General features: G+C 45.6%; 1 protein-coding gene across 6 annotated transcripts in view; it reads right to left on the bottom strand.

Moving 5' to 3' along the window:
* LOC121271830 (myocardin-related transcription factor A-like) overlaps positions 1-22,566 on the bottom strand; it is a 227,890-nt gene extending 205,324 nt beyond the window's left edge. For 2 of the 6 annotated variants that reach the window (XM_041178130.1, XM_041178132.1), the window contains exons 1-2: positions 1,116-1,434; positions 678-753 (exon numbers count right to left, since the gene is read on the bottom strand). In XM_041178130.1, the coding sequence (XP_041034064.1) occupies positions 678-753; positions 1,116-1,123 (84 nt within the window). In that variant the 5' untranslated portion in view covers positions 1,124-1,434. Of the gene's footprint in view, positions 1-677; positions 754-1,115; positions 1,435-20,396; positions 20,414-22,541 lie in introns of those variants that run through there. The other 4 variants (XM_041178128.1, XM_041178129.1, XM_041178134.1 and 1 more) reach the window with 3 other exon arrangements.
* Positions 22,567-23,913: the final 1,347 nt, after the last annotated feature.

Here is a 23,913-nt window from a genome sequence, read left to right as displayed (position 1 = left end):
CAAACATGTAAACCACCTTCCTACTTAGAGATGCAGAAGTGCACAGATATGCAGCAAACTTCAACCTCCTGTCCCCATGGGTGCTGAAGCAGCTGACTGCTCCAATTTCACATGCAGCATCCGAGGGACAGGAACTGCTCCTACGACACTGATTTATTCATACACCTAGTTTCATATTGGCAGTGCCCATACATCACATCTAACCCACAGAGAAAGCTCAGAAGGGAGGCAGTCCCTGAAAAGGGGAATGAAACACAGAATATCTGCCCATGTATTTTTTAAATAGTGTTAACATCCTTTTGTTACAGCTCTATCCACTTAGGATGTGAGGTGATATAAGAGAAAGGGTTACCAAGATATTTTATACTTCAGTGATAGTTCAGTTCTTGCACACCCATCAGACTCAATCACTTCAGCAAATTAGAACCAACATCACCACACCTCAGAGGAAAAGCAAAATTGGAACAAATCAAAAAAAAATTGCTCAAACTGAGTTTTTTTAAGAAGGACTTCTGTTCATTTCCACAAGGTTGCTATGAACGATCCCATTCAATCCAGGCAGTCAAAAGGCAGGAGCAGAATCAGGCTTGTATATTCTGCAGTCCTCAATCTTGATTAATCTTTAAATAACCATCTTCAACAGCAGCTTCCCCCAGAGATGATTTAGGAGGACGTACCTTGTTTAGGTCTCTGGTTTCCTTCTTCCCCAGCTCTGTTCCATTCTCGGAGTCAATTCCTTCAGACACAGGCCCACTAAACAAAAGGGGAAAGAAAATCACCTTCAGTGGCTCGGGTGTAACCGTTTTGTTTCAAAAAATCAAACGCAGGCAGGAACAATAATACAACATACTGCCTGATGAATAAAAGGAGTCTTCGATGCCAAAGCTCTGAAAATCAAAGGCCTTGCAATTATGCTGAGTGAAAATTAGCTTACAAATATTTAACATAAAAACAGGAAATACTGGAAAACACTCAACAAGTCAATCAGCATTTGCAGTGAGACAGAGTTAACATTTCCACTCATTGACCTTGTACCAAAACTGTTTAATTTTGAATCAAATTCCTGCATTAACGTCTCCACTAAAATGCTGAACAAAAGGAATTTAAATAATTACATTAACATTTGTGCATTAACTGCACCCAGTGCAATTTTCAAGGAGTCAAAAAGAGGGAAAAAAGTCTCAAAAAGTGGAGTTCTGTTCAAGAAAACCCAGTTGTCGGGGAAGCTTGGTCTTCAGTCTGGTTCTTTCAAACGTTTTGACAATTATGGGAGCATATTGCTCAGGATCAGGATCCCAGGATGTCGGAAAATGGCAGGGATCCCCACCAGCTGGGCTCCTTTCTACCTCGACTCAATCCTGAACATCTCTGCACCGAAATACTAGCACATCATTCCTGCTGCTAAGCGGGGAGATTTTGGTTTTGCACACTGCTTCATTTTTCTCTGTAATGACAATCTTGCAGAAGTTAGGTCAGCCCAGAACGTGTCCACATTTGCAGAGGGAGGGTGGGGCTCCTTAGGAGTATGAAGAGCATTGTAAGGGAGTCACCCCACCAGTCCATTTCAAGAGAGAAGTTTGACAGCCGCTGGTCTAATTGGTGAAAATTCCATGAGCTGACAAGTACTGAAGGCTTACTGCTACATGCTAACAGATCTCTACCTCCCCGTCGTGTAAGGGAATGCAGAAAAGCAAGTTTTTTTAAAAAAATTAGGCAAGCAAGGTGCATTTTATATTTTGAAATGAGAAGGCTTCTTAATAGATAAAAGAAAAGAATCTCCAGGAGCTCAAGAACAGAAGGAATTCATTATATAAAAAAATACATTTTCCATCAAGGTTTTCTCTGTTCCTCTCCTGACTCATGCTGGCACCTTTCCCAACAGGCACTGGCCACTTGCCAGCAACTCAGCAAACTGGCTGCTTCTCATGCGTGAGCTCACAGTCAATGTCAGCAGGCATTTTTTTTTTAAAAACAACATTTATTCTCAAGATGTCAACGGCTCTGGCAAGGCCATATTTACAGCACACCCCTTGTTTCCGAGGTGGCTGTGGTGGGTCTTCCTCTATAGTGATGGATTTTAATGTGGAATGGCTTGCTGGGGGAATTGAGAAGCATTTACACCACAGAAACAAGACCATTGATCCCGACTGACCAAGGTCAGTGTTTACCACGTCACACATGCCTCCTCCCATCCGCCCACATCCACCCCCATCAATATATCCTTCTCTTCCTTCCTCCCTCCCATACTTATCTACATTCCCTGTACTGCATCGATGCTATTCTCCTTAATGACTACATGAGGGGGAAAGTGCAATAGTGTGGAACTGGAATCAGATGATGGCTAGACTGACCATGGCTGATGATGGCTGATCCTTTCCCTGAAGGACATTAGTGAACCAGTTGAGTTCTTATTAATTTGGCTGTTTCATGGTCCATTTTCTCTTGGTGCCAGTCCACAAACAGCCAGATTTATTGAATTCATTTTTAAAACTTACCATGTTGAGGATCTGAACTCTTGCCCACTGAATTGCTGGCCCAGGGCTGTATTCATTACACTACCGTACCCACTACTCAACTTCCGAGGGCATCACAGCTAAGCATAACCATGTCCTTGCTCCACAAAGGAACGGGGCCATTCAGCCCCTCCAGACTGTTCCACCATTCGATTAGGTCATGGCTGATTGATTTTTTTAAACCCCATCTACCCACCATGGTTCAATTGCCCAACAAAAATCTAAATCTCTTGGTTTTGGTATTTTCAATTGATCCTCCAGCCTCAACAGTTTGGGGGGAGGGGAGGCGGGGTGGTGGTGGTGGTGGTGGAGAGAGAGAAAAGAGAGTTCTACTCTTTGCATGAAGAAGTGCTTCCTGACATCACCACAGAACAGCCTGGCTAATTTTAAAGTTCTGGCTCCTTGTTCTGGACTCCCCCCAGCAAAGGAAATGAATGCTCTCTATTTTCCCTCTCAAATCCTTTAATCATCTTAAACACCTCAATTAGGCCACCCCTTAATCCCTTATATTCAAGGGAATAGGAGCCTGGTCCAAGCAATCTGTCCTGATAATTTGACCCTTTTAGCATCACTACCATTCTGTGCTTATGTGCAATTTTTTCCCCCACTAAGAGTTATCAGATTGCAATCATGATAACCCTGTCCACTCTTCTCCAGGTTCAGGGGGAGCCAAATGCAATGCTAATAACTTCACCCTGAGACTGAAACTGGGAATAAACCTGGACATACTGGTACATACTAACAAAGCCATCAGGAAGCCAGTGATCACAGGGATATGATTACAATCCTGGGAAGTTCTGCTTTGACATCTGGTGTAGGGTCACTGGTCTGATGCCTAAACAAGCAACAAGGGGTATATTTCCAAGAGATTCTCTCACTGATGTTTGCTTTGCAGATCATCCAAAGTTGTTGCTTTGGCACTACAGGAAGCTTCCTCATCTTCTGGTGTTTTGAAGAGAAATATCAGTCCAGTCATTCCCCTTCAGAAAGCTGACCTGTTTGGAGAGCTCTGCTATCCTTCCCTGATAGGCAACAAGACCCAGAAGCAACAAAAGCTCCCCATTCATACTCCCCATTCACACCGTGCCAGCATCTGAGCATCCACAAGCAGCCAGAGGGTTTTGATAGGGTAGAGGGGTAAACAATATGTCCACTGGCAGAAGGGTCAGTAACCAGAGGGCAGCAAAAGCCAGGGTGGGGAGGAAGAGCATAAATGCTTTCACTTAGTGATGATCTGGAATGTACTGAGGAAACATTCAGTTGCAACTTCCAAAAGAGAATTGGATAAATACTTGAAGGAGAAAAAGGCAAGGCTATGGGGAAAGAGTAGGGGAATGGGACTAATTGGCTGGATCTTTCGGAGGCCCTCCTCCTGTGCTATGTTTCTATAATACTACCAAAGTTGGTAAGCAGAATTCAAGGGCAGAAGCAGATTACGTGGTTGCCTCCAGCAAAAGCTCTAACCCTAGAGTAACCAGTCTTCCTGTCAGAGCTGTTACTCTGCAATCAACATGATCAGCTTCAGTGACACAGCCAGTGGAGCGGATGGCCTCAACAATGAAGCTAACCAGAAACAGACTGGATAGAACTGGCAGCCCATACTACATCCAGCCCAGGGACAGAGCCATTCAGGTGCTGAAAGCTGCCCTCAGCCCCAACTCAACCAGGCACATTCAACAGACTCAACCCTCCCCTCCCCCACCCCTATCGTATATCACCACTCCTGAGGAGTTTCTTATTGACAAGAGGTTTCACAACCTCCCTCAGACTCCTGTGTCTCACACTCTAGTCTTCTGGAAATTCTCGTCATTTTGCTCCGTGTGGAGGATTGTTCTCCATGGGCTGCTCCTGCATGCTCATCATCTGCCCTGGAACGGGGAAGAGGGGTCCCGACAGAAGAATGTTCACGGAGAGGGATTGTTAATCCCTGCGTCATTGGGGACCTGGGCTGGAGAGAGCTGTCCAGAGCACTGGCATCTAAAGTAACACAGACAGTGTTACTCAGACTGTGCGCAGCTTTGTGAAAAAAAAAACACCTCACTTTATATTTGCATGCAAGGAATTGTAGCCCCACCTTCACTTTCTGAGGGGGGTGCTGCTCCTCAACTTCTGGTGCCAGGGGAGGGGCCATGAGCTTTCCCGCAGTATACTCCAGGCCTTCCATGACTGGTGGACACTACAAAGATACTTACTGTATAACTGTTTGACAATACCCCAATTCAGCTTTTCAGTTTGTCTGGACCTCCCATTAGGTGTTGCATCAGTGGTGTCCTCTGTTACCAGTGGGGCAACCCATCTCATCCTTATTAGTCCAATAAAAATTCTCTCTCTCCATGTTTCTCATGAGTGTTTGGGGGGGGGGCGGGGGGATTGGAGGAAAAGCTTTACAATTCTCTTTCTCAATTCACCCGGTGGACTACAAGCTAATGGCAATCTTAGTCTAACACTTTATACAAATACAAGTGAACCTCTGTTTTAAGTTGCCTCATTTTAAGTCATTTCGTTTTAATGTTGCCGATATACACACACAGCATCGGGATTTCCGTTTTATTCTGTTGTTTGTGCTCCTCGCCGGGCTGCCATTGTGCCACATGACCCAACAGGTCATTTTAAATATTTTGGCACAGCTAAGCACGTGCGGTAACTTAAAGGAGCTGACTTGCACACAGGCTGCATGAGACCTTTCAAGTTGTTATGGAGCTGTGCATCCAAGAGGGAATAATGGCTGCATTCCCTGGAATTTAGAAGGTTAAGGAGTGGCTTGATCAAAGCTTTCAAGATATTAAGGGGAACAGATAGAGAGGAATTATTTCTGCTGCTTAGGGAGTCTAGGACCAGGGGACATGGTCTAAATTTAAGTCAGGCCTTTCGGGGTGAAGTTAGAAAACAATCCTACATGCCAAGGGTGGTAGAAGTCATGGCAATTAATTCAAGGTCATTGTTAATTTTAAATCAGAGATTGATAGATTTTTATTAACCCCACAAGAACCTGCATTCAATATCTCTGTAACAGAGCCTGAGCACTTAGTAGCAGGCACATGAAGTGTTTAACCTGAACAAGTGCACTTGAAGTTACTTGCATCCATACCCAAGCAGAATTATAGTTTCAAAGGATCAAGCATAGAATATTGAATACCTAGTCAACTACCCATTTCCACATCCAGTTCTTGGAGTTTACTGAAGGGCATTAACAACTGAAAATCATTACATTCCTCAATTACAAACAGCTTCTCATCATAAAAAAAATGCACAAATAATATACATTTTCCCTAATTATATTAAGCACCTATCAAGAGCATCTTTTCCCCCCAACCACCCACAACTAAACTGCTACCCATTTAGAGAATATTGCCAATCCTCAATCAAAAATTCTTCTTCCTGTCACAAGATACAGAGCAGCACAAACCTCAGTAACCACAGGTTAACATACAGGAAGACAGATTAGAGGCAAGCAAAAGGGTGAAATATGAGACATAATAGAATTACAGAAAAGTTACAGCACAGAAGGAGGCCATTCTTGTCCATGCCAGCCAGAGGACACCCAGATGCCCTTTCTAATCCCACCTTTCTGCACCCGGTCCATAGCCCTGCAGCTTACAGCACTTTACGTGCATATCCAGGTACTTTTTAAAAGAGTTTAGAGTTTCTGCCTCTACCACCAACTTGGGCAGCAAATTCCAGACACCCACTACCCTCTGCGTATGTCCCCCCCTACACCTTCTGCCACTTATCTTGAATCTATGTCCCCTGGTTCTAGAATTCTCCACCAAGGGAAACTATTTTATCCTGTCCACTCTATCTATTCCCCTCATAATTTTGTATATCTCAATCAAGTCACCTCTCAGCCTTCTTTGTTCTAAGGAAAATAACCCCAACCTATCCAATCTCTCCTCGTAGCTACGCTTTTCTAACCCTGGCAACATTCTTGTAAACCTCCTCTGCACTCTCTCCAGAGCTATTACATCCTTCCTGTAATGTGGTGACCAGAACTGCGCACAATACTCCAGTTGTGGCCTCACCAGTGTTTTATACCATTCCAACATTATATCCTTACTTTTATATTCTATACCTCTGCCAATGAAGGAGAGCATTCCATATGCCTTCTTTACAACCTTGTCTACTTGATACATCTTTTCCCCTTCCTCTCCTGACACAAAGATAGGTAGGAAAGTAAATTGTGAAGAGGACATAAGGAGGTGACAAAGTGACATGGACAGGTTAAGTGAGTGGGCAAAGATCTGACAAATGGAGTATAATGTGGGTGGGCAAATGCGAAATCATTCATTTTGGCAGGAAGAATTTTAAAAAAGCATATTATCTAAATGGTGAGAGATTGCAGAGCTCAGAGGTGCAGAGGGATCTGGGTGTCCTCGTGCATGAATCACAAAAGGTTATTATGCAGGCACAGCCGGTAATTAGGAAAGTTAATAGAATGTTATTTATTTTGAGGGGAATTGATTACAAAAGTAGGGAGGTTATGCTTCAACAACACCAGAAAATGCTGGAAAAACTCAGCAGGTTTAACAGCATCTGTGGAGGGAAAGACAGAGCTAAACTTTTGAGCCCATATGACTTCTTCAGAGCTAAAGAGAAGTAAAAATGTACTGAGATTTATACTATTTAAGGGGGCTGGAGCAGGTGAAGCTGGATAGAAGGCCAGCGATAGGTGGAGGCAAAGGAAAGATTGACAAAGGTGTCATGACTGAAAGGACAAAGGGGTGTTAATGGTAATGGTACTGGCTAAAGGAGGTGCTGATGGTGGCATTAAAGTCAGAAAGCAAAATGTGGGAATAGTCAGACGAGGGTAAGCACTCTGGAAAGAACAACATGAACAAGTGAAAGATGGCCCTACTGGGAATCAACCCATCTCCCCATGACATTCAGCAGCATTGCCATCACCGAATCACCCCCCACCCCCATCCCCCATCCCCGCTCCCACCATGAACTTTCTGGGGTTCATCATTGACCAGAAACCATGGCTACAAGAGGTCAGAGGCTGAGAATCCTGCAGCGAGTAACTCACCTCCTGACTGCCCAAAACCTGTCAACCATGTACAAGGCACAAGTCAGGAGTGTGATGGAATATTCCTCACTTGCCTGGATGAGTGCAGCTCCAACAACACTCGAAGCTCGACACCGTCCTGGACACTTGATGAGCACCTGATCCACCACCTTAAACATTCACACCTTCCACCACCAGCAACAGTGGTAGTAGTGTGTACTATATATTAGATGCAGTGAAGAAACTCACCAATGTTCCTTTGACAGCACCTTCCAAACTCACCACTTCTCACACCTAGGACAGCAGATGCATCACCACCTGCAGGTTCCTCTCCAAGCTACACACCATCCTGACTTGGAAATATATTGCCATTCCTTCACTGTTGCTGAGTCAAAATGCTGGAACTCCCTTCCTAACAGCACTGTGGGTGCACCTACACCACATGGACTGCAGCAGTTCAAAAAGGAAGCTCACCACCACCTTCTCAAGAACAATTAGTAATGGGCAATAAATGCTGGCCTAGCCAGTGACCCACACCCCATGAACAAATAGAAAAATGTTCCTGAGGTCACAGATACAGTTGTCCCAACTTGCCACTTCTCATGTGGGTTAACTGGTGTGGGGGAAGGCAACACTCAGTTCTTTCCTGGCCTAGTTTCCAGACACTGGATAGTTACCAAAAGAATTCAGAGCTTGATTATCTTCCCTCCCTACTCCCACAGCCAAATGTAACATCCCCAACAACATGCTGGAGACAGTTCACTCAGAACAGATTAAATTCTAGAACGAGCTAACTTGTGCTTCAGTATCAAAAAGATGTGATGAGGGGACTGCATTTGGTCAGCCATTTCACAATGCATTTGGTGGACTTCAGCAAAAACCTTACCCTGAGAAATTCAGGCCATCATACAAAATCTATGACATGGGCTTAAAAACTCTCATCAGAACAGAAGGAAGATAGAAATGTAAATATTAACTGTTACTCTCCACAGATTTTGCCTGATCTGCTGAGCATTTCCAGCATTTGTTTTTATTTCAGATTTTCAGCATCCACAGTATTTCACTTTTATACAAAACCTCTGAAGGTGATACTTCCTCGGATGCACTTCCAGTATTCACTTATCTTTGATATGCAATTAAAAAACATCTTACAACAGCAACTACACAACATCCACTCAAACTGATTTAATTACCTTTCAGAAAATTACCAGTAGACTTAACTGGGACAGGAAGCAATGCTTTCTATCTTTAAACACATCTCTCTCAAGACCATGCAGTAATAAACATCTATTTAATGTCAGAGATAAAAACAAAAAAACTGCGGATGCTGGAAATCCAAAACAAAAACAGAATTACCTGGAAAAACTCAGCAGGTCTGGCAGCATCGGCGGAGAAGAAAAGAGTTGACGTTTCGAGTCCTCATGACCCTTCAACAGTAGTTCTGTTGAAGGGTCATGAGGACTCGAAACGTCAACTCTTTCCTTCTCCGCCGATGCTGCCAGACCTGCTGAGTTTTTCCAGGTAATTCTGTTTTTGTTTTGTTATCTATTTGATGTCATCTGATGACTATACTACTTGCAACAGGTTGTAGACCGGTTTACCTGGATCTGCAGGGAGCTTGAACCGATAATAGCATTAGGAAGACCAAGGTTATGGGCCCGTCCATAGAAACGCCACCTTCCATCACCATTGACAACCTCACTCTGGAGGTCATCGACAGCTTCACATACCTTGGATCAACAATTACCAGCAGCCTGTCCCTTGATGCCGAAATCAACACCGGAATTGCCAAGGCCACAGCTGTCATGGCAAGGTTAAAAAACTGAGTGTGGGCCATCAGCAAACTAACCGAAAATACAAAGTTCTGTGTATACCAGATTTGTGTTCTCAGCAGTGAGGCATGGACAACTTATGCAAGCCAAGAAAAGCAGCTGAATAGCTTCCACTTCCACTGCCTCAGACAGGTATTGGGGATCTCCTGGCAAGGTGAAGTGTCAAATATTGAAGTACACCAATGTGCAGGGGTCCCCAGCACGTTCACCTTCCAGTCAGCGGGTACTCTGTTGGCTGGGTCATGTGACCAGAATGGGTGACAGCCGCAGCCCAAAGACATGCTTTAGGGCAAGCCTGCTATCAGCAGAGACCAACAAGTCACCCACATATGCGATACAAGGACATCTGCAAGCAAGACATCAAGTTGATCAGGATCGGAGTCAATGTCGAGAAGTTCTCACTGCAGACTGGAGTTCAGCAGTCAGGAACAGCGTGGAAAAAGCAGAGGACAAAAGAAACGACCAGATGGCAGAAAAGGGAGCCCGCCAGAAGGAAAACACAGTCGGCCTCAGGCCAACGCTATTGGGACTTCCACTAACAAATCAGCCTCTACAGCCACAACAGACTATGTTCAATACAGAAGTGGTATACACCCTGGGCGCAAGTCCATCATCTCCCAAGATGAACGGATGCCATTAAGATACTAAGATTCCTGAGATGTGACATAATTCAAGAGTAATATTTGTGATGGTAGATGGAATAGAAATGTCCCAGCTACACTGAAGAGGCATGCCCAAACTGCATAAACTATGTTTTTGTTTGATGAGGCTTGTATCGCTGGCTTAGTAAACCTGCAGCCTGGTGTGGAACTGAGCCAGAAGTCCAGAAAAGTCCTAGGTTTCAACGCTGATATGTGCCAAGTTACCTGGCTTTAGTCAGGAAGGCATGAGGTGCCTTAGCACTGTTGCACTAGTGAGAGGTTTAAAAACAAAATCAGACAGAGTTCATTCTCTTGACCACTATCCAGCAGCTCCTTACAAAAGTGCACAGCTGTGGGTAACAGGAGTAGACACTGTGATAATGCTTAAACAATCCAGTGTCCAGACTCGCACAAGAAAAATGATTTGAGCAAAGTGATGAGTGAGTTCCAGTTAACAAGTGTAGTACATACAGCATTGGCTGCAGTTCAGTCAGGTTTACAGGTTTAATACATTAGAATATAGGTTAGTTAGAAAGTATCACCTAGAGCAACCACTAAAGATCTCAGTTCATAATCCAGGCTAACATTTCAGTACAATACTAATGGAGTGCTGCATTGCCAGTGGTGCGTCTTTCAGGTGAGACATTAAACCAATATCCCACCTGTCCATTCACAAGAATGTAAAAGATCATAGAGCACTTTTTCAAGAAGTAGGAAGTTGTGTGTCCTGGCCAACACTCAACAAACAGTCCACGCAAGACACCCACAGGAACTAGTTGTTCATCTTGTTGCTGTTTGTGGCACCTTGTTAAGCGCAGATTAAGTATTATAAAGCACTTGCAGCTGAGAAACAGGCCTTGCTGCCCAACTAGTCTATGCCAGTACCTATACTAGAGCCAATATGCATACTGTCATACCATAATGCTCGTGTGAGATAATCGATTTATCACCACCTTAAATAAGTCCCGCCACATGTTACTGACTTGTAACCAGCAGCATGTGCAAAAAATAAACTACTTACAGCACAGAAACAGGTTCATGCTCCACACAAGCCTCCTCCAATTCCTCTTCCTCTAATCACATCTACAAATCCTTTTCTCCCTCATTTTCTTACATAGCTCCCCTTTACACCCATCAATGCTATTCACCTCAACTACTCCTTGTGGTGGTGTGCCACATTCTTATCACTCTCTGGGTAAAGAGGTTTGTCCAGAATTCCCAATTGGACTTATTTGTGACCATCTTACTATCTTATTATTCATGGCCCCTAGTTCTGGTCAGCCCCGCAAGTGGATATATCTTCGCTAAGTCTGTTCTATCAGATCCTTTTGCAACCTTGAACGCCTCTGTCAGGTCACCCTTACGTCTTGGCTGCAAAGTGCGTTTGGATATCCTGAGGGTGCTAAAGGCACTATACAACTCAAAACTTTCCTTTTTCATTAGCTTGGCATTAGCCTCATGATCAGCTCTTCCGGCACTTAGTGTGCATGGGTTCCACAAGTGTGCACTTAAGCACAAAGCATCATTCTGACATCTGAAAAATAGCTGAGGATTCAAGTTTAGGCAAGCAAGCAAATCTGCCAAAACAGCAGCGGCACTGCACATCGGAGCTCAAACAGGCATCGCAGGATACACCATCCATTCCACTGCAGACAGCACAGAGCTGAAGCAGGGAAGGAAAGCTGGGCGAATTTCTTCCTCGTCAGCCTCAGGGCTGGTGTTACATTCAAGTGGAATGCGTCTGTTGTTTTCCAACAATCAACTAGCTGGAATTGAATCTTGGACCTTCCAGGTGCCTATCACTCAGTGAAAAAGCCCCACCTCAGTCAGGAGTGTTAAAGGAAAGATGCCCTGCTTCCCATTCTGGAGAAGTCAATTAGCAAGGGGCACAGATTTAAGGTGATTGGTAGAAGGATTAGAGGGGACATGAGGAAAAACTTCTTCATACAGAGGGTGGTGGGTGTCTGGAATTCACTGCCTGGTTTGGTGTTGGAGGCAGAAACCTTCAACTCATTTAAAAGGCACCTGGATCTGCACCTAAAGTGCTGTAACCTGCAAGGCTACAGAACAGGTGCTGGAAGGGGGGGGATTAGATTGGGCATTAATTAACATTAATTAACAACAATGGTCGGCGCACGCATGATGGGCTGAATGGCCTTGTTCTATGCCGTAACTTTTCTATGTTCTATAGAAACACCCGTAAAGCACCCGTGTGCAGTCAGCATACAGGAGGAGTGGAGGAAAAATATTGTGTGGAGATTGAGCCCCAGCTGCGCCTCTGCATCTTGTTAAAGAAAACCTGTCCCTTCAGCTGGGGAATCCTGCTTGACACTTGGGAAATGTAAAGACAAAAAAAAAAGAGGGAAAACAAAAACTATAAGGGCTGGAGCCAACACTGGCCCATTGGACAGAACCCCAGCAAGGGTGAATGTGGTCTGACTGACAAAAGTGTGGATGCCACTGAACTCACACGACACTGTGTCTTCCACACACACTAAACTATTTGGACACACTTTTTTCTAAGACATTTTCAAACACACTTTGGGTACAGCTGCTTTGGTGGTCTGGCATCACCCAGTTCAGCCATAATCCACAGAAACCAGAAGATGCCAGGTTCGATTCCCATTTGATGTCCGAGTTCTGTGGTCTCAAAGCAGCAACTTGGTTGAGGAAGCTGAAGAATCAATGAAAGTTCCCACTCTTCATCATTGTTCTGGGAATCCTCTAGGGAAGGCACGGGCGTGGATATTTCTGGGTAAAGACAGGATTGGATGATGCCCTGCAGTGGAATTAGCCTGCTCACACTAAGAACAGATGCCTGTTTGAGCTGCTAGGGCCTAATGGCACTCAATAAAAGTCAGCATCTTCAGTACACTGAGGAACACTTGGAACAATATTCTACAACAGTGTAGTCCAATACATTTCGCAGGCTAACTCTGCAGGCCACTGGCTAATGGCTGTGATATGGGCTGTTCCAGCACACAGCCTGCTCTTACCCACGGTTGTCCAAAATGTTAGCCACCAACAACTATTTGGAAATCCAGATGCGTAAAACTGCATTGCTAACTTGTGAACAAAATGAGTAACAGGCATTATTTATTGGACATATGACCTCAAAACTCATCTATACAGCGTATGCAGATGAGCTTTAACCTTTTTGTGGATTAGCTGGTAAAAACAAAAAAGTGCACCAGTATTTTTTTTTGATCAATGAGCTCTTTAATTGTTTGGTTATTAAATGGTGGTAAATGTTTGTTAAGTAAACATGCATGTGGAGTATATTCATCTGTATTGTATGAGCATGTTAGAGCCTCTACTCAAATTAGTGCTAAATGGTGTCTCCATAGCCACATCTCTGGCTAGTCAGTGATTTCTATTGGACATCAAGCCAAAATGGGAACTATCAAAAGCAAAACAGATCATCAACTGCTCCTGAATCAGTGTGAAACAGCCATTCACTTAAAGAGAAATCACTGCTCTAAATGCCTGACTCCCAGACTGGTAGAGTGCTACCAGTGGTCCTTTGGCAACCTGCAGTGGTTCACCACCATTCACTTCAAACAAGTTTCTACTCCAGGAGTTAGTAAGCACAGGAAAGCCTCAACTGAATTTCAGAATCATCTTTTTTCCAGTCTCGAGCAACCAAAACTGGTCATTGACACAACTGAAGTAACAGGAATGCCACTGTGAAGTATTTGAAGACAGTGAAGAAACCAGTTCAGGAACTTTACCTTCCCCTGAATTTACAGAAACATTAAGCTGCCTGAAGCAAGCAATGCTCATTGACATTCCAACAGGTATGGTGGCTCAGAGGACATAAAAATTAACACTGTTTGCATTCCCATGCATCCATTCAAACCTACCAAAGTACTTCATTCTACCCACTAGCAACAGAGTTCCAGTGGGGGAGCTGCAGTGAGTAACTCACCTCCTGACTCCCCAAAGCCTGTCCACCATCTACAAGGCACAGGTCAGGAGTGTGATGGAATACTCTCCACTTGCCTGGATGAGTGCAGCTCCAACAACACTCAAGAAGCTTGACGCCATCCAGGACAAAGCAGCCCGCTTGATTGGCATCCCATCCATCGCCTTCAACATTCACTCCCTCCAGTGCTGATACACAGTGGCAGCAGTGTGTACCATCTACAAGATGCACTGCAGCAACTCACCAAGCCTCCTTTAACAGTACTTTCCAAACCTGTGACCTCTACCATCTAGAAGGACAAGGGTAGCAGATACATGGGAACACCACCACCTGCAAGTTCCCCTCCAAGTCACTCACCATCCTGACCTCGAACTATATTGCTGTTCCTTCACTGTCGCTGGGTCAAAATCCTGGGACTCCCTCCCTAACAGCACTATGGGTGTACCTACACCACAGGGACTGCAGCAGTTCAAGAAGGCAGCTCACCACCACCTTCACAAGGGCAATTAGGGATGGGAAATAAATGCTGGCCTTCCTTCTCCATACCAACTCTTTCATCCAACAGGACTGCTGGGATCAACCCAGCCTGATTAACTGCAAGTTTTGTCACAGCATTTCTGGAAGCTGATTGCTCTCACTGGAGGGAGATTACATTACACATTCTTCAGACCATTGGGGTCTGTTTCACGATGAGTCATTTATACAACACCTTTCATGACCTCAAGACATCCCAAAACACTTTACAGCCAATGAGGTACTTTTGAATTATAGTCACTGCTGTAGTGTAGGAAGCACGGCAACCAATTTAAGAACATGAGGAGGAGGAGTAGACCACAAGGCCCATTGAGCCTGCTCTGCCATTCAATACCATGGCTGATCTTGGGCTTCAAATCCATTTTCCCCATCCACTCTCCATACCCCTTAATTCCCTGAGATACCAAAAGTCCATCTATCCCAGCCTTAAGTGCATTCAATGATGCAGCATTCACAACCCTCCAGGGTAGAGAATTCCAAAACTTCAGAAACCTCAGTGAAGTAATTTCACACAGTAAGTTCCAACAAAAGGCAAGTGATAATGACTGGATACACTGCTTTTGTTTCATTGGGTGAGGGAAAATATTGGTCAGGACACCAGAAGAGTTCTTCAATATAGTGCTGTGGGATCTTTTACCTCAGCTTAATGTCTCCACCGAAAGACAACATCCCAGGCAATGCAGCACGCCCACAGTAGATTTTGTCCCTAAGTCTCTCAAGTGGGACTTAAATCTAAGAACTTCTCATGCAGAGGCAACAGTGCAACCCACTTAACTACAACTGGCACCTAGGCAAGGGCAGGAAGTGGTGGGAGGAAGCACTCACACATACTTTGTACAAAAATATTCTGGTCACCACCTTGATCAGTGACAAACCCATCTGGGACGACACAATCGCTAAGTGTACTGCTGGGCAGAGAAAGGGTTTTGCCAGAAATCAGGTTTGTGAAGCCGGTTTGAAGAAAATCTGTAGTACAAGAGTGAGACAATTGCACACCCCCTTTAAAGTATACTGAAAAACCCATCGACAGCAGACTCCTGCTCATGAGCCAGGCCCACTATATCCAGTTCACTTTCTTCCAGGCGCTGTTCTGAAGACAGTCTGCACAGGGCAGTGGAGGAAACAGTGCAAATTTAACAATGTTAACTGCGAGAGCCGGCCTCTCAATTGATTTAAAGCTTTGCCAATATCAACGCTGTTACACAGAAACTTCTCTGGTGCTGAGTGTGTACAACAAGAATCTGAACTGAGTGAGCAATGGCCAGGAAAATCATAGGAATGAGGCCCGAGGGGATGCATATTTCGTGGCGGACAAAGTGAAATCACGGTAAATCAAACTCAGATGGCTCGAAATTCTGGTTCTGTTGAAGTCATCCACCATTCCCACCAGCAGAATAGAAAATCCCATAGAACTATGCCTGTGATAAGCCAAAATTCAACACTGGCAACTCCAGATTAGCCAGGTTTGTCTAAGCTTGTCATACAGCCACGCCAACCAGAGCGGAGATAGGCCATACAAGAGGGCGAAATTATGGGGCGTGTGGCATTTTTCAATGTAAAGCTCCGGCCTTTCACAAGGTCAACCCATTATAAGGTGTGGACAAATTGAATAAAGACTTTTTCACACATGTACTGCTTTACTGAGTTTTCATTCAGTATTTGAATTTGTTTTTGACATATGCCCACAAACGTGGTCTATCGGGTTACATAGCGATGCATTCATGTGGGAACCGAGCCTCCTTGGCTCTCAAAGTTCCATTTAACACAAATTTGTGGGCAGATCCCCTGGGATTCAACTCATTGGAATTTTACTGTAGCTAGAGAATTATTACAAAGGATTTATTTTTGAGTGAAGAAAATGCGATTATTTTGGCAACATCTTCTGACACACAAGGCACTGCAGGAGTATACGCCCCTTCTGATCAGAATTGCACAAACAGTAAATTGTAAAACAGAAAAATGTCCCCAAGGAGCTCACAGCAATACAATCTAAAAAAGAAAGAGCCCAAATTGGAGCAGATAGGGAGGCATTCCAAGCAAGTTGTAAAAGGGTGATTGGAGTGTCCTGTCCATACCAGAGGTGACAAAAAGCTGTTCAGCCTTGCTCACCCAAGATCAAGGCAAAGGTCGGCCAAGTCCTCATCAGAAAGTTGCGCTACGCTGACAATGCTGCGCTAACATTCCACACTAATGAACAGCTGCAATGGCAAACGGACGGACTCTCTCACACCTGTAAAGAGTTTGCTTTGACCATCAGCATCAGGAAGACAGATGTCTGATCCAGGGTGTTGCCATACCACCATCTATCAGCATTGACAATGTGACGCTGAGGGTTGTTGATAGCTTCACATATCTACGCTCCACAATCACCAGCAAGCTGTCACATGCTGAAACCAACTCATGCATCGCAAAAGCTGCAGCTGTTCTGTCCAAGCTGCGTGTGAGAGTGTGGAACAACAGCAACCTGACTGAGAACACCAAACTGCGAGTCTGCCGCATCCTCAGTGCTCTTCTCTACAGTGGCGAGACCTGGACAACATACACTGGGCAGGAGAAAAGGCTGAACAGTTTCCAACTTCACTGTGTCAGACATGTCCTCAGCATCTCCTGGCAGGCCAAGGTCACCAGCTCAGAGGTCCTGGTATGTGGTAATTTAATCAGCACACACTCACTGCTAAGCCAGCTATGTCTGTGCTTGGCCTCATTCATCAGATGGGTGACAGACATAAACCCAAAGACCTTCTGTATGCTGAACTGGCCACTGAGCATTCATATCTCCACAAGGACAACTATAAGTGAGATATGAAGATGGTGGACACTGACACAGGGGAGATAGTCACTGATGGCCGTGACCTCTGGAGGATGACAGTTTGGAAGGACATTGGAAGAGGCGAGCAGGAACAAAAAACTCAGCTGGCCGAGAGGAGAGCACCGAGAAAACAGAGGCCAGTGAATCGTGCACCTTCTCAGCCCATTGTCTTCCTCGGAAACAAATGCAGCGGAGACTGCCATGCCAGAGTGGGGCTCCTGGGCCACAGCAGGAGATGCTGAACACAGCAAACCGTCCATGGTGCAAGTTCTGTTCATTCTACAAGCACTGCTGGATTGAGGTGTCAACAGTCCCAGAGCGATAAGCGGTGAACGTTGATCCATCACTCATCCATACTCTACCCCATCACCTGTGCTAATGAGGCACACTATGTTGAACGGTTTTTGTCACTTGACATTAAGTAACGCCTTTGGGGAGCGTAAGGTTACTAACAACACCCACAGAATTAACAACCCAGTCTTGCAAACTAATAGGCCTTTATATTCACTGGGTCAAAACCCTGGAACTCACTCCCTAACAGCACTGTGGGTGTATCTACACCACATGGACTACAGAAGGCAGCTCACCACCATCTTCTCAAGGGCAATTAAGAATGGGCAATAAATGCTGGCCTAGCCAGCGACACCCACATGCTTTAAATGATTTTTTAAAATTATATACAAGCTGCTTTCAAACTGACAGTTATCATATTAGCGCACAAGTCTTCCACAGTAGCACTAACATCAAAATAAATCAGATTGATTGACTAAAGGCAGCAGCTGAGAAACCAGGCAATTGTACATTTCTTTTGCAATTGACTGCAGAAGACAACCTCTGGCACCAACAGTCTATTCAGGCCAACGTAACAACTTCCACCCTTAGCATAGTAAAACATTCAATTTCCACAGGGACATTCTCAGAAAATGATACCAAGCCAGAGAAGCAGATATTAGGACAGGAGACAAAAAGCTGGGTCAGAGGATAAGCTTGAGGAGAGTTTTAAATGGTGAGTTTGAGAGGCGGAATTCCAATGCTTAGTAATTCCAGAGGGAAGCAGCTACAGGTAAGGACACTAATGGCAGTGGTGAAAATCTGGATGTGCAGGAGGCCAGAACTGTAGAAGCGTTCAGGTCCTGGAATGTAGGAGGTCTGGAGGAGATTAAAGATAGGGAGGGGCAAGGTCATGGAGGAATTTGAAAACAAAGATGAAAGTTATTTTGTAAAAAAAATCCGAGCTGTCGTGTAGAAAGAAAGCAGGAGCAGAACAGTCCCAGCGAGGCACAGATAAAAATAGACTACAGATACTGAAAATGTGAGAGGATACTGGACTCTTTAATTCATTCACAGGACATGAGCATTGCTGGCAAGGCCCAGTGCTGACAAAGTGCAAGGGGTTCATTTGTGGAACTGCGGCACAGGGTGGTTTTGGAGGGTGTGGAGAAGGAGAGGAAAAAGGGAGGGGGAGGGGGGAAGGGGTTCATGAATGGAACCAGACCCCAGACCGGAGAAAGAACCTGATGAGGCTGAGGTTGCACTGGGGTCATTCCCAAATTCAGGTCTGTTATCATTCCAAGGCAACGTAAGCTGACAACAGGGGGAGGGGTGCTGCCCTCACAGTCCACTAATGAAAGAGAAATGGCAGATTATTGTTCATAGTGAAATGTTGTCATGCAGACAGCAGCACTGATAAAAGGCCCCTACCCAAACCTTTCCTCTTTCACATACTGTTGGACCTTCCAGTATTTTGTATAACTGTGTGCACAGTTTTAACTTTCTCATTTATACACAGCATTGGAAAAGGTCAGAGACTACACACAATCTGTGCGATCATCATTGCTACCACTGAGAACAGCCAAGTGATTCAGAACAGCTCCTTCGACGATGAGCATGGTAATATGCTTCTGTAGCCACACTGGCAAGCTGCTAACACCTGGTGATATACCAATGGAAGCAGCAGTTGCTGTTAAAGGAGCTGTAAGTTCCTAGTTGATCAGTTCTGTTGAAGGGTCATGACGACTCGAAACGTCAACTCTTTTCTTCTCCGCCAATGCTGCCAGACCTGCTGAGTTTTCCCAGGTAATTCTGTTTTTGTTATAAATTCCTAGTTGTCTGGCAACAGCAGGAAATGCAGGGGCATCCACTATGTCAATAAGAGTAAGATAGATATCCCCAGGTGTCTGCCCAATATCTTTCCCTCAACCAACATCACAAACAGGTTCTCCAGTCACCATAACATTGCTGTTGGTGGGAGCTTGCTGTGTGAAAATTGGCTGCTATGCTTCCTACAACAGTGACTACATTTCAAAAAATATTTAATTGGCTGTAAAGTGCATCAGGATGTTCTGAGATTGTGCAAGGTGCTATAGGACAGCATGCTCCTTCTTTCTTTCAATCCTCATTATACAGAGAGGAAATGCATGCTGTGCTGGCAGAAAAATTTCACACTCACTCTTGTAACTCAATGAAGGAGCAGACGAACAGGCTTGAGATATATATACATACATACACTGAGTAAAGGAAGTAAAAAGACCTAGAAATACAGATGCACGAGTCATTACACGTAGCAAAGAGAGTTGATAGGGCCACAGCGTTCAAACAAAGCACTGGAGTTAATTCCTGGAGGAATAGAAGGAAGGAAATGTTAATTTTATATAGAAACTTGGTTAGACCACATGTGGACACTGTGCACATTCTGGTTTTGGTATTAAAAAAATAGGGTATTGAACCACTGGAGAGGTTGCAAAAAAGGTTTAGAGAAGGGTTAGCAGAATTGAGAGAATGTGATGGTCAGGAAAGATTGAACAGACTGGAAAATGTTTCCTCAAAAAGGTTCTCAGAGAAGACTTGAAGAAAGTTTTTTAAAATTATGAAGGAGTTCCATCAGGCGGACATGGAGAAAGTGTTCCCACTTGTCAGCAAATCCAAACAAGACAGCATGAATATGAGATTGTCACTAACAGATCAAAAAGAACTTAGGTGCAATTTCTTTACACAGAATGCCTTAAGAGTGGGGAACTCAATGCCATATGTGATCCTTGAAGCAGACAGCAATGACATTTTACAGAGACACAAGGGAGAAAGGAACAGAAACATACAGCTGGCTGGGTGGAAAGGAGTCATCAGAATAAGGAGAGACTCACGTGCAGCATAGATGCTGATGTAGGCACAAGGGAGCCTTTAGCTTAGCGGTATAGCATTTGTAAATGAACCATTCTGAACAATTCCAGTGAGTGGAGAGCAGAGCTCTGACTCCAAATTCTAGGATGACATCCAGCAACAAGAACAACATGTATTTATATAGCACTTTTAATGTAGTAAAACACCCCAAGAGCATCTTCAGATAAAATTCGACAACACCAGCACATAAGGAGATATTAGGATAGCTAACCAAAAGCTTGGCCAAAGTAGGTTTTAAGGAGCATCTTAGAGGAGATGGGCAAGTGGTAGAGAGGCTCAAAAAGAGAATTCCAGAGCCTAGGGACTAGGCAGCTGAAGGCATGGCTAAAATCAAGGATGCACAAAAGGCCAGAATTGGAGGAGCACAGGAATCTTGGAGGGCTGTGGAGCTCGAGGAGGGTACAGAGGTCAGGAGGGGGCAAGTCCACGGAGGAACTGGGTAACAAATATGAGAATTTTAAAACGGAAGCACAGACTGAGCGTATCCAGAAGGATGGGTGTGGGGCAGATCTCCCTACTACACAGGATGTCAGAGTCTGTATAACTCTTTCGCCACAAGAGTAACCACTCTGACAGCCGTGGAGGGAGCATTCATCTGACAGCCTGTCAAACATTCAGCTTGCAACCTCGCCCATTAATACATATTATTCTCCAAGTATGAAATTACAAAAAAACTAATGGTACAGACCAGCTGGGCTGAAAGGCCCGTTTCTTATTTCATGTGCATTTCATGAAATGTCCACGGTGTCTGATAGGTTTTTTTAGTATGTAACTTTGTGTGGGTACAAATGAATGAATCACAATCTAGCTGACAGGAAGTACACAGCCCCCTCATGCTTGCTACTCTATGGAGCAAGAACATCTAATCACCACAAAATCCTCTTCAAAATGTAAGTAATCATTTTATAACATTTATGCAAGTTTCACCGACATTAAGGCTGATGCCTTATCCAATGCCTCCTGCTTAAACATAATTATTGTAATGTCAGATCAAGCAGATAGGGCAATAGTTACTCAGGCACAGAGGCTAGGGACATTTATGGGACCTTAACCAAATATTGGGGAAGGTACCAAGAGGTTCACTGAATGGGATACAACCCAATATTGTGTATTGTAGCAGCACGGTTCCTTAATGCTCACCGGGCATGGTACTAGAGGGTTTCCTTTACGCAACCAGAGCCCAAAACGGGTTAGATACCTGTAGAGTGAACTAATAGCATCGGAACTCAGCACGGCAATGCGTTTGTTTAGTGGAGCCATAATCCAGCATGAGCAAGGTACCAGGAGAGCCACTAAAGAGCGTCATTTCCCAGTACTGACAAAGTGCAAGGGGTTCATTTGTGGAACTGCGGCACAGGGTGGTTTTGGGGGGGTGTGGAGAAGGAAAGGAAAAGAGGGGGAGGGGGGGAGGAGGAAGAGGGGAAAGGGGCTCACGAATGGAATCAGACCCCAGACTGGAGACAGAACCTGATGAGGCTTAGGTTGCACTGGGGTCATTCCCCAATTCTGGTCTGTTATCATTCCAAGGCAACGTAAGCTGACAACAGTGGGAAGGGGAATGCCTGGGGGGGGGGGGGAGAGAAGGGGAATGCCTGGGGGTTGGTGGGGAAGGGGAATGCCTGGGGGTTGCCCAGGAGGGGAGGGGGATGCCCAAGGGGGGAGGGGGAGGAGATGCAGGGTTGGCAGGGGGGGAATGTCCAGGGGAAGGAGATGCAGGGTGTGGGGAGGCGGATGCCCAGGAGGGTGCCCGGGGGGGAGGGGGATGCCCAGGGTGGGGGGGGAAGGCGATGCCCGGGATGGGAGGGGATGCCCGTGAGGACGGGGGGGAGGGAGAGGGGATGCCAAGGGCTCTGACTGGTAGCCACCCCTCGCCCCCCGCCTCCACTCTGCCCCCCCCCCCCCCCACCTCACCCAATGTCCCCCTCCCCCATTCCCCTCTCCCGGCCCCAGCGGCACTTTCCCCCGCAAAGGCCTCAAGATCCGCCTTCCCGTATCCCCCGCGCGCCACTCTGCTCCCCCCTGCTCGCCGGTGCCGGTACCGGCCCCGGTTGATCCCGGCTCCCCCGCCCCGCCGCGCCACTCACTCCCCAACCCCTGCTCCCGCTCACCAGACGCCGCCACCGTCGCCTCCCTCTCAGACCGGAAACCAGGAACCGGAAATTCCCGTCCCCTCCATGCGATTGACAGCTGATCGGTCCATCCAATGCCCTTCATCATTGACCCGCCCCCGCAGCAGCCAGCATCCAATTAGTATCAAGAACTATATGACTGACAGCAAGCTACTCCAATCCGTGGAACAGAACGTGCCCGTTCTCTCATTTCATACACCAGGGTTTTATCCAATAGGTCCACAGGTTAGGTTGGAGTGGCAGCTATATTGTCCAATCAGAGAACGAGAAGGTGGGATTTGTTGACAGCAACACCAGCCAATAGGAATGAAGCATGGAGCATCATCAGGTCAGTGGGTGTTAAAGCCATCAAATCAAAGCGGGCATTTCTTCTGCCTTATCAATGGCTGTTCAGTAACCAATGAGAGACCAGTGATGGTCCTCTTGACCCTGCCCACTAAAAGCTGCAAACAGCGCCACCAGCAGGCAGGGAGGCAGTATGGCAAGGATGGTTCACTTTCATTGCTTTCCATTTCTCTCCTGGTGTTTGACAAGGTGTTTACTAACACTCACTTTCACAGCCATATCTCCCTTCTCAGTGATAAAAACAAAAAAACTGCGGATGCTGGAAATCCAAAACAAAAACAGAATTACCTGGAAAAACTCAGCAGGTCTGGCAGCATCGGCAGAGAAGAAAAGAGTTGACGTTTCGAGTCCTCATGGCCCTTCGACAGAACTTGAGTGAATCCAAGAAAGGGGTGAAATATAAGCTGGTTTAAGGTGTTTGGGGGGGGGTTTGGGTGGGGGGAGAGAAGTGGAGGGGGTTGGTGTGGTTGTAGGGTTGTTTGTCCCTACAACCACACCAACTCCCTCCACTTCTCTCCACCCCCCCCCCACCACACACACACACACCTTAAACCAGCTTATACTTCACCTCTTTCTTGGATTCACTCAAGTTCTGTCGAAGGGCCATGAGGACTCGAAACGTCAACTCTTCTTCTCCGCCGATGCTGCCAGACCTGCTGAGTTTTTCCAGGTAATTCTGTTTTTGTTTTCCTTCCTCAGTGACTGTCTCCGACTTACCCCCACGTGGATTCCAACTGAAGATCCATCCCTCATGTTTGCAACCCACCCAGGATGTATCTCCGGGACATACAGCGCTCCTTGGGCTGCTATTCCCGTCACATTCTGAGATCCACTCTCAGTGCCATGCGCGGCCATGTGAACACACTCGACCTCTCCCTCCAGCAGCACCGCCGCACCCTTTTTCTAAGCTGCGCGTGCCCCCAGTTTCATTTTATTCTTCGTCTCATCCGACACCTCAACAAGAAACTTTGTCTCTTTCTTTCAGGTGCAAAGGAACGCAAGCTCC

This window comes from Carcharodon carcharias, chromosome 31, assembly GCF_017639515.1.
Source record: "Carcharodon carcharias isolate sCarCar2 chromosome 31, sCarCar2.pri, whole genome shotgun sequence".
Classification (NCBI taxonomy): domain Eukaryota; kingdom Metazoa; phylum Chordata; class Chondrichthyes; order Lamniformes; family Lamnidae; genus Carcharodon; species Carcharodon carcharias.
This window is presented reverse-complemented; position numbering and strand designations above follow the sequence as displayed.